We start from the raw sequence: 12219 nt of genomic DNA on the forward strand, positions 1-12219 counted from the left end.
GTTTCATAGTTTTCCTTATAGAGGTCCTTTACCTCTTTAGTTAGGTATATACCTAGATATTTTATTTTCTTTGTTGCTATTTTGAAGGGTATTGAGTCTTTAATTTGGTTTTCCGATTGACTGTTATTGGCATATATAAATGCCTCTGATTTGTGTATATTAATTTTGTAGCCAGAGACTTTGCTATATTCGTTAATCAATTCCAGGAGTCTCTTGGTTGAATCCTGGGGGTTTTCCAGATGTAGCATCATATCGTCAGCAAAAAGTGAGAGTTTGATCTCTTCCTTCCCTATTTGGACTCCCTTGATTTTGCTCTCTTGCCTGATAGCTCTCGCAAGGACTTCCAATACTATGTTGAAAAGTAATGGGGACAGTGGGCAGCCCTGTCTGGTTCCAGTTCTAAGTGGGAGTGCTTAAAAGAAATTTTTTAAATCCTTGTAGTAATAGTCCCTGATGAAAAGAAAATATGAAATTTTATTCATTATAGTTTATGCTAATCATTCAATTTATAAAATGTACATTATATGATACGTTAACTACTAATTATTAAATTTCATCAGGTTCATCAAACAGCTTAAACATGAGATGAATCTGCCATATTTTTAGTCTTGCTTTCCTTCATCTCTCGTCTCTTTTTCTTTCTCTTTCTTTTTGATAACTGCCATTAACAACAGGGGACATTTTGAATTAAATACCACAAATGTTTTTGTAACAAAATATTCCTAGGGAAAATGTTTTTATAGTTGCAAGTGTGATGCCAGGAACATTTCTGCTGCTGTAGTTGGTTTAGAGATTCCCCTCATTTTACTCCTGAGAAGTGAGGAGGGAGAAACAAACTGGCTGCTCTGGGTAGCTCTGCGCATTTCCTAGGAGGAGGACGCTAAGCAGGCTGGATGAAAGTGTCTTGAAATGTCATTTAAGTGGATTTAAAATAAGGAACTGATGCAATCTGTTAAAAAGCATTTTTGAAACTAGCCAGATTCCTGCCCAGGGCTGTTTGTTTCCTTCCCTAAGTCTCCATAATGGACCTTTATGTTTCGTTTTCTCTTTGAACCTCCTCTTGGTTCTGGCCAGTGTTTCTCTTCCTCTAGCTGACTGCTGCATAAATCCACAGTCTCAATGATTTCCTCCATTTCCCAGTCTTTGAAGCATTCCCAGACTATTGAGGTTTTCTAAAGTCACTGCTAACACCAAAAGAAAAATAAAGCAAAGCAGAGCTCCATCCTGTGCCACCATGGGAACTGAACTCTGCTATACTGGCATTTAATCCCCAAAATGAAGGGTGAAGTCTTGAGAAGTAATGTGAAGGGCTGGAGGGAGGTGGACAGAAGTTAGCAAGCTCAATGTATGGAAGAAGGAAATGGAATCTTATTCTTCATTTCTCCTTCTGCTGGCTGTTACCACCGCCAGTTTTGCTGCCATGTACTATACTTGCAAGGCTTGGGTCTGGTGCAGAAGCCACTTGCAGCAATGGCAGTTTTGTTGGAGGAACAGGAGAATCAAAGAAAAAGGAAGGGAGCCAGTCACAGGGGACTGGCAGAGAAAGAAGGAATCTGCAACCCAAAAAGAGAAAGAATGCCCAAATGGTGATAGGCAGCTTTCTTTGGCCAGTTTTTAATGGAAGCTGTAGCGCATAAATTGACCATTCTATACATTTAGATGAAGATTGCTAAACTTAAACACTGATTATATAGAAACGAGTTATTTGTGATATTTTATTCCAGATTTTAATTTTTTCACTAGTCATGATTAAGGTTTTTTTTTTTTATTTTGTTTATATTAAAACAGGGCATTTGTTTTCCTACTCACTTCTCTTTTCTTAGAAGCATGTGGTTAGGATTATGTGCAAAGCACACTGGCATGATAAACTAGTGTCCTCACATTTTTACAAGCTGAGGGCCAAAGAAAAAATTTTTGTGGAGATGCTCTTGCAGTAATTTAAAAACAGTCAGCTGTTGTTCCCTTCATGTCAGCCCACAGCCATCATTCATAACATAATTGATATTCTGGTGTCTAGCTCCTATCTTTGTGAGGAAGGCATGTCTTATGTAAAAGAAAATTAGAATTTAAAGTATCTTTTTCACAGCTTTGCATTCATTATTTTTATATTCAAAAGAAAACAAGAATGTGGTCTTGTTAGGTGGCGGAATGGTCATCACAGTAAAGTTGATTATCAAGAGACCTTCTTTATGTAGTCTGCAAGGATTAGGTCAGCAAATTAAGATGCCAGGGTTTTCTGCAAACCAAGAGATTTTTCCTAGTTTGACAATGTCCACAGGTAAGGCCAGCTGGACCGCTTTCTACTTTACACTAAACAAAAATACCCTGATTTACTATTACACTGTGACATGCCAAAATTTAGCACTTTTCCTTGTTGCTGCACAAAAACAAAATAGCATTTGTTTTTATAAGAATTTACAAAGACAATGAAGAAGTTGATATGATGAGATAAACTATTCTTTTTTAACTCAATATTTCTTGTTTAGTTCAAAAACAAAATAGAACAGAAAGAGAAAAGGAAAAATATGTGGAGCGTGGTTGTAAATGCTAGAACTATCACCAGTTATAATGATGTCCAAATTCTGAAATAATTTAGGGAGTATTTTTAGGTTAACAAGTTTTAAATCATCTAAAGCCAGCAAATGAATACCAAAATGGATAGAATACAATGAAAGAGGAAAGAGAATTTTTTTTTTCCTCCTGAGATTGAATCTGAAAATATAGGGAAACTCAGAGGAAGTCTGTTCCAAGCCAGTTTTCTTCTTCTTCTTCATCATCATCATTTGTGTGTGTGTGTGTTTTAGTTTCTTTTCTTTATTTCAAAATATTTACAGGGTTATAAATTTTAGGGGTACATGGGTCACTTTTGTAATGCTTGAGTCAGGGCTATAAGTGTGCCCGTCACCCAAATAGTGTTCATTGTACCTGTTAGGTAGATTTTCACCCATCCCCTTCTCCCCCATACCCCCTGCTTGATTTCCACTGAGTTTTACTTCCATCTGTGCACATGTGTGCTCATCGATTAGTTCCAGTTTAATAATTAGTGCGTGTGGTGGTTGTTTTTCCATTCCTTAGATACTTCACTTAGGATAATGGTCTCCAGTTCCATCCAAATTGTTGCAAAAGATATTAATTGATACCTTTTTGTGGCCGAGTAGTATTCCATAGTATACGTATACATATATATATATATATATATACACACACACACACCACATTTTGTTAATCCACTTATGAATTGGTGGGCATCTTTGCAGTTGTGAATTATGCTGCAGTAAACATCGGAATGCAGGTATCTTTTTAATAAAATGACTTATTTTCCTTTTGGTAAATACCCAGTAGTGAGATTGTTGGATCGGATGGTAGGTCTACTTTTAGTTCTTTGAGGAATCTTCATACTGTTTTCCATAGAGGTTGTACTAATTTGCAGTTCCACCAACAGTATGTAAGCATTCCATTCTCTCTGCATCCACACCAGCATCTATTGTTTTTGGACTTTTCAATAAAAGCCATTCTGTATGGGGTAAGGTGATAGCTCATTATAGCTTTAATTTACATTTCCCTGAAGATTAGTGATGTTGAGCATTTTTATATTTGTCTATCTTATTTTGAAAAGCTTCATTCATGTTCATTTCTTTTGCCCACTTTTCAATAGGGTTCTTTGGTTTTTCTTATTGATTTGCTTGAGTTCTTTGTAGATTCTGGCTTTACCCTTTATCGGACATACAGCTTGTGAATATTTTCTCCTGTCTGAAGGTTGTTTATTTGCTCTGTTGATTATTTCTTAGCTGTGTAGAAATTTATGACAAAAATTAATGAATGGGAATTCATCATCTTTTTTTAAAAAAAATAGAAGTTAATATATCACCCTTTCTTTTACTCCAGTACTTTGATTTTTTAAAACCTAGATTTTCTGAGACAGACCATTTTTCTGAACTTGGTGAAGTCAGAATTTGTTTATTCATTGAGCATGACTTGGATTTGTTTGCAGAAGTCTGATTAGTTAAGCTTGTTCTCTTTATGAATGAGACCTCAGAAAAATGCTGGATGGTGGGGCAGGACCAATGGCACCCCCTATGGGCCTATGCTTTAGTTAACAGTGAAAGGAAAACGTACTCTGAGGGGACTAAATCAATGACCCAACCTTATTTGCAGAACTTTCTTTTCTGATATCCCACTTAGCACTTTTCTAAAATTGATGTCACACCCTGGGCCTGTTTTATTTTGTTGGTTTGTTTTTCTCTTCTTTTTTTCTATTAGTCGTGTTTGCAGCACTTTACTGAAAACCCCTACTAAGATACTGCTACTTACAACTGTATTTGCCAATATTTTGTTTATAGAAATTGCATAATACTGTAGAAACTGACAGACTGTCTTGGCACTTGACTATCGTCTAAATTCCCTGGGAGTTTAATATGTAATATGTTTATTACACTACATATTAAATAATCTTATTAGAAAGTAAGCATCTTAACCAGGAAACGGAATTTCAAAGAATAATTAATATAAGACTAAAATGTATCTTAAACATTAAAATAATTTTGCCTTTATATGATTTCCAATATAAAGCAATAAAACAAAAACTTTGATATTTATGTTCATGTCATGTCAATGTCATGATTGAAAGTAAAAATTTCAGTCTTTATTTACTAGATTGGAAAACAAACAAACAAAAAACCTGGAAGCGAATATCACACACCAAATATTTGAATCATTTTTTGTTGTTTATTTTTAGAATAAATTCTGGCAAAACAAGTATTGGGTAAAGATGTTATTGCCTACATTTATCCATGAGCTATTTTCTATCATATGCTAATATCACATCAGTGAAAGTGCCTGTGTTGATATTTCAGTTTCCAGCTAATATATTTTAAGCAAAATTGGTGATTTTTAATTCAATAATAACTTTATTTATTTAAAAAAAGTACTTGTTGCATCTACGGAAATGGTTCATTTTTAGTTGGTTTTGCTCTCAAATTTTTATACTTGCTGTTGTTTTGTTCTCTGTAAACACTTTTGATCAAAAATACAGATAATTAAACAAAATATAAGGATGAGACTAGCGTGTTGATATGGATATAATTTACTACTGAAAAATTTTGAGAAGTACTAAAACCTTGTTCTTGCCCTAGTCCCCTAAGAGAGCTTTCCCTTCCATTTCTTACCCAGCTGTCAGGCCCTGTGTCTCAAATAGCACCTTGAATTGTCCAGTAGGTACTAATAATAGCTTAACCTTCACACACTTACATTGATTATCTGTAGGAAATACAAACAAAATCTGCTTGTATGTATGCCTTTATACATACACACATATATGTCCACACATGGAAATATGATTAACTGAATATATGAAAATGTGTAAATATTTTATAGATATAGGAAAATACAAGAGAAGTTTTGCTAAATGTTGACATTATCTGAACTAGATTCATATTCACATCCTAAACAGTACAAAGTGATTAATTCACGATGAACTTTGCCTAATGTACAGCTCCCAAAAGGACTTCTCTTCCAGTGATCAATGTTTCTACTTAACATTTTTAAAAGTTAACATTTCAATAAATTACCATAAACTATCATCATTTGCAATAAAATATGAATATGCTATACATAAAGCAAATAATTTGCAGATTTTAGTTGCATAAATTTACATTGTATTTCTGTAAGGAAAGCAATTAAGGTATTAGAAACACTAAAAGGCAGTCATGACAAATTGATAATATATTTGGTAGAACTGGGGTATCTTTAGGTGAAATTTCATAGCTATTTCCGATAGACTTTTTAAAAATCTAAGTTCACATCAGTATATAGAAATAGAACCTTTGAGAATTGTTAAAAAGTAAACAAGTAAGTTTTTTAAAATAATTGCCTAGAAGGACCATGCCAGCAACATGTAATAACAATGTTCATTTTATAGAGGACAGTGAAAGATTTTTAAAAACTCTTTGCTCAGGACATGGCAGTATTACTGAGTTTGTCTCACATCCTATAAATGCTTCCAGTGGGAGGGAACCTGCTCCCCTGTGATTTTGTTTTCCCCTTTGAATGATAGTGATGGAGCACTTGCATGATGTGTTTGGTGCCTTGCATGAGGAAGACATGCAAAGGCAAGGTCCAGTCTGCATGCTGCTTAATGAATGTTTTTCCTTTTCTCTCCCTCCTTGTCATGTGCTTTCAGAAGACAACAATGTGGAAGGTGGGTGCTTTCTACCTTATTTTCCAACTCTCATTTGCCTTTTATTTCTTAGTATTAATAGAGTACATCTCGAATTTAGACGGTAAGTTTAACTTCTTTCTGACCATTTGTCGATTTCTGGATTGTGTATCACTTTTCATATAGAACACACGCACACTCTCTACCCCGTTAACCCTAAGTATGTGAAACTCCAATCTTAACTTCAACCCTTGATGAATTTGTTTAAAAAGAAAACAAAAAAGATTTTTAAAATAACTGCCTAGAAAGACCATGCCAGCAACATGTAATAGCATTGTTTGCTTTATAGAGGACAGTGAAAGATTTTTAAAAACTCTTTGCTCAGGACATGGCAGTATTACTGCTTGTCTCACATCCTATAAATGCTTCCAGTGGGAGGGAACCTGCTCCCCTGTGATTTTGCATCCCGTATGAACCTTAGAATACTTATTGGAGTGTTCTGTATGGAAAAATGATACAATGCTGCTTTTTTTGTTTTAAAAGAGAAAGTATTTCTTTGCAGTTTTAGAACACAGTGCATGATCCTTACTTCATTTTTTCTTAATCAAAATTATTTCTTTTCTGTTGGAAATGTTTAGCATTATATCATTTAAAGCCCATTGGTTTGTTTCAAATGATTTGGTTCATAAGAAGAAAGCAATAAAATACTGACTATAAGTAAGAGACATAAATTTAGATTAAAAAATATGCCACTGGCCAGTGGAAATGAAGGCATACAGCGCTCCGATGTGATCATTGGTAAGTATATTTGTAATATTCTGTGTCTGCTAAATAAAACTGTGAAATTTTATTTAAGTTTTTCTAAAATTATCTCTATCAAGGATCTTTGAGAAACTTATACATTTTTCTGTGGAATCCAATAAACTAAAACATTTCAACATTGTTATTTTTAAAGAACTTAAATGTCTATGTACTGCCAAACAAATCTTTAAAGGATAAACATGCAATGAAACAAAACTAGGTATTGCAAAAGAATGATGAAAGGGAAGATTTTATCAATTTATATAATCACAGCCTTAACAGTTCTTGTACAAACGATTTACTAATATTTATGTCAGAAGAAAGCATTTATCATACTTTATTTTGCAACTGTATTTTGAAATATAGTCATTCTGTAGAAATGTACACGTGTATTCATTTCTACAGAATGAAGGATTTTCTAGAAAAAGACACCCTACCAAGGTTATAGATAAATAGCCATTAAGGTTACCAAAACTTCGTGTCACAAAACAAGAACACTTCATGGTAGTACAAAGTTAATCAGTAGTTAATAAACATCATATTTGTAATTCTTTCACAGACTATTATAATTGCTTAGCTATTGAACAGTTGTTTCATTATTTAAATAAAACAGATTAAAACTTTAATAGAAATCATAAATTACTATTTTTCCAAGTGTTGTCTCCATATATGGCTTCTGTTTTTCTATACTATAATTTTAATTGCATGTGAGTATATGCTTGATAAAGATGATATTACTCTGCAGGTCTGATATCTTTCAAAATCAGTCTCATTTATATTGTGCATGTTATTTGAGCTTGAAAGTTATTTTTAAAAGGTATCTTTTCAACTTCTTTTGCATTTCCTTAACCATTCCGTAAAATGTTTCATGTTTTTTGTTCTTTTTTCTTACAATCCAATTGCATTCCAAGGGGTTCTAAAATCAGCCTAATTAGCATGAATGCCTCTCTCTTCTTACACACACTCATCCCATACAGATTTTTCGTAAGATTTTCAGATAGGCCTATAAATTGTTATAATAAAGTTTATTCAGTCATAATCTCAACATTCATATTTATAATGTGACTTTGACAGTGTAGCTGTACTCCCTTAGAGATAAGAAGTCTAGCAGGAGAAATATGAATATTTGTGGGATTTATTAATTTCTATCCTTATTAATACTGTGTCAAAACCATTAGAAGTACCAAATATATTTTCTAAAAGTTAGTTCTTATCAGAGATAATTTCCTGATTTAGTCTACAAAAAAGTTATAGACTGTTATGTGGTAGTATGTTTAGTAGTTTTAAAAATGGAATTAAATGAAAAAAATATAACCTGGACAAATAAGCCACTATTCTTCAGCATAAGAAACATCATGTATCATCAATAGATAGTAAACCTTGTAATGTGCCTATGTGGATTTTTTTTGTTAAAATCACTCAGAAAATACAAAGGGAAGCTACATTACGGAAACATCAAACTACTTTGTTAAATAATTTTCATATTATATTGTGATTACATGATGATTTCTAATTATATCTGCCCTACAGGGATATTTGAATACCCTTGAAATTTTAAGGAAACAACACAGATGATTTCAACATTGATGCAACCAATGCATAATGTCATGTAGCATAAATAAAGTCTCAAATCTATCTGAAATAGCGCTGGTAATTGAAAATACAAATTTACTAAAATTTATATATATATACTAATATTGCTGTAATAGTTTCCTGAACTCTTGAAATATATAATACATGGACTGAGAAATAGCTTTATTGCTGATTTAGAATAAAGAACTTAGAATTATGCTTTTTAGTAATAAGTAGTTTCTTGGACAGTGAAAGAATTTTTAAAAGAACATTAGCAGTATTCTTTACAAAAGTAGTGATCTTCAATTTGAAGTTAATTGTCAAGCAGGAAATAATAAATAATTTAAACAAAGGAAATTTAATATTCTTTTAGAAAAATTCCTCAATGAAGTTGTATCTGTAATATTTACCTTAAATAAATACAGTTACAGTTCAGCATTTACGTAATGCTTATGTAAAATGCTAAATAATTTTGTTCTCCGAGGAAAATTACTTGAGCCTATTTAAAGCTGATCCATTGTTTCTTAAAAATATTGTTCTATAGTAAATTCTAAATTTACAATTGCATGTCTAATGATCTTTTTTGTATTTGAACAAGTCTAGTTGTTATATTTGTCAGATAAGGAGACATTTCTGCATTATCATTTCAGTGTGACTAGGATGGTTTTTTTTTTTTTTTTTCCATTGAATTATGAAACTGCTCATTTTTTGATGAGGGGAAAAAGATCAGACCCAGCCCATGTTTCAGGTATTCCTTTGGGTTTTACAAAATGTAATATTATCATTGAAGAGTGACTAGCCCTTTCTGGGCAATGTTCAAAACAGTCTCATCAAAGGGCACAAAGGGCAGGTGTATTATTTAAGGGATTGGTTGGAGATTAAGTCATGCTCTTATGCTCTTGATTGTTCCAACTGATAATGTAGAAGAAATACACAGTGCAGCATATGCCAGTGTTTAAATTGCAGTTCTATAACTCTTTGCCCCAAAGCATTCCAACCAGGAGTTGAATGAATGCTTTTTGATTTGCCTCTGTGATACAGACATGTCTCATAGGAAACAAGATGTCTGTCACTGAACATTTTTGTCACCGTGACAACCCTGCCTTCCCATGCTCCCTTGTTTATTGCTGACTGTGCTCTTGTTTCCCTTCAAGGTCTGGCGCACCTGATGATGGGCGACCAAGGTATGGGCTCTGTTCCTTTTCCACTCTGCTTTCAGTGTTTTCTTGTTCTGTAGCTGCTTTCAAACCATCACTGCAAAGGATGGGCAAATGCTTGCAAATTATCTGGCTGCAAATAAAATACATAACTTTTGTTTACATTTTTCATGTGTTTTTCTCCCTTTTATTTATGTTGGTTTGATTTTGGTTTGCTCCTGTGACATTTATTTTTCTTCATGCCTTGCACTATAATATCTGCAAATAAATGAGACATAAGATTGTGATTGAAAAATTTTATACATTTACCAGCATATGCAGTTAAGGGTGATTATAGTAAAGAAAAACCGACGCCCATCGGAAGTTGATATCTGAAAGAAGATGCTCAGTTTAACCTCCTGTACCAAAAAGTGTCCATTTTTCATCCATGCATGGCAGTTTGGGAACATACCAACATCTTTGGCTTTTGGCTTCTAGATTGCTGAGTGTAGTGTTCCATGGAATCAATATTTTTTCTACCTACATTCATTGTGTATCTCTATTTTGTATAATCTTTTAAAGTGAGCATGGACCTTCCAGTTTCTTGCATGTACTTGCCTTAAAAAAAGGCACAGTTTCCAACATGAACTGATTACATCTCCATTTGACTTAAAAACCTTATTTATACTTTCTTGTCTTTAATTTTCAGAGAGTAGTGCATTTACATGTATTCATAATTCTTATTGTTGTTTTTCTTCTCTTTATCCTCTTTGTCTGGAAACCCTTTCTTCATGGACCCATTTCATCAAATCCATAGGTAAAAGTAAAGGTATTACATTATTTTATTTCTTCTTAATATCATCTGTATGAATTAGTGTGTCAAAGTTATGAAAACGTTATTAGATCTTTTGGCATTGGTTTTGGGCACTGGGAGGTAGGTATGTGTGTTAATGCATATTTTATAATTTTAAGGTAAGAAAAATTTATGAAAATGTTTGTTTCACCCCAGTTTTTTGCCTTTTATATGATTTTTTTCATGTCAGTTGCTTACATAATCAGTATATTTAGAAATTAGCTACAGATTTTGGTATCAGTATTTGCAGTATTTTTTAATGGTAGCTAAATGCGTGTAGCAACCATAAATAAGTCATCCACAAACATTCAACTCTGGAGTACACCTGCCCCAGTCATTCTGTATTGAGACGTAAGTCTAAGCATGTGCAGTATTGAAATGGTACTGTTGTGGGCTCATCACCTTGTCTGCTGGATGTCATATGTACACGTTAACTCCATGGTAACCTAAAAAGGCAGTATTGTGAAAGGGAAAAGCAGGGGAGCAAGACAAATCCTCTCTTTCTTTTTGCATACTAACTTTGTTTTAAGAACATTATCAACTAGCTATGCATTCCTTCATCACTTGGTAAGTCAGGCATGTGTACTCTTTAATGGTGTTAGTACAAAATTCAGAAGCATGTTCAATCTGTCATTTAAAACCATCCACATTGTGTTTAGTGTTGTCATTAAAAGGAAGTAGGTGATATGCTGCAGTGACAAATGTATAGAATAGTAATTAAATCATTTTAACTGTTTATTAGTGAATATGCCTTTGGTTTCTATCTTTTTAAAAATTATTTTAAATGCAGGAATGTGTCTTACTCTTTCTTACGCTCTCAATGTTATCAGGTGAATTGGGACAAAAGCTCACAGTTAACACCTTTACATTGTGTCATCTAGCAGGGAAACTTTCTGCTTGAAAAAGCACCTGAACGTGAGCCAGGAAATAAGTAAGGAATGATATCAAAGTTTCAAATGTGTAAAACAGAGCTTTAGAAACAAATGCGATTTGCATACTTTGAGCAAATAACATATGCTATCACAGTTTTTGTTTTGGTCAACTATTTTCAATAATTTAATTTCATTTTAACCCTCTAGCAATTGTGCAAATGACAGTATGTATCAATTATTTTAGAGATTTTGTGTTCCGTGTGGAGTGCTTTCTACATGTTTTTACTTGAGGCCAAATTCCTATCCACTGCCCTCTCTTAAGTGAACATTTCCTATGATGGTCTTTAATACATGGACTTACTACTCAGGATAGCATAGAGGAAACTATATCTATAGTTTATATTACTGGCTGAGTAAAGTATACGTGTATGTTTGTATATGTGCATGTATATATCTTTATGAATGCATGTATATGCACATTTCTAAGTATACGTACTCAGATTTGTTATTTGTTGAAAAAGTAGCTCAAAATAATTTTCTAATTATACAACCATTTGACTCTACATACGGAATAGTTCATGTTTCTATTAAGCTGATATTTGTTTTGGTATGATTAATGTTAAGTGTCACTTCATTCAGTTTTACTACGTCAGCCTTAAATATTTGTTTTCTTTTGGCATGTGTGTCAAACATTATATTTTACTCCACCAGTTTTCATCAAATTTTGATCCTCAATCAGCACAAAGCTACTGAGGACAAGAATTTGATTTTTCCATTGCATTCTTTTATTAATGAGACCAGGATGCTTTTTGATGTTAAATGGAGAAAAGA

At 33.1% G+C, this 12219-nt stretch overlaps 1 protein-coding gene across 17 annotated transcripts in view; it reads left to right on the forward strand.

The window, feature by feature from the left end:
- Positions 1-12219, forward strand: part of NRXN1 (neurexin 1) — a 1058130-nt gene that overhangs the window by 90895 nt on the left and 955016 nt on the right. For 9 of the 17 annotated variants that reach the window (XM_069494608.1, XM_069494610.1, XM_069494618.1 and 6 more), the window contains 3 exons: positions 6179-6196; positions 9682-9711; positions 10481-10492. The exons of 4 other annotated variants lie outside the window; for them this stretch is intronic. In XM_069494608.1, coding sequence (XP_069350709.1) covers positions 6179-6196; positions 9682-9711; positions 10481-10492 — 60 coding nt within the window. The remainder of the gene's footprint in view (positions 1-6178; positions 6197-9681; positions 9712-10480; positions 10493-12219) is intronic. 4 more of the 17 variants (XM_069494611.1, XM_069494616.1, XM_069494609.1 and 1 more) reach the window with 3 other exon arrangements.

Source organism: Eulemur rufifrons, chromosome 19 (genome assembly GCF_041146395.1).
Source record: "Eulemur rufifrons isolate Redbay chromosome 19, OSU_ERuf_1, whole genome shotgun sequence".
In the NCBI taxonomy this organism is placed as follows: Eukaryota; Metazoa; Chordata; class Mammalia; order Primates; family Lemuridae; genus Eulemur; species Eulemur rufifrons.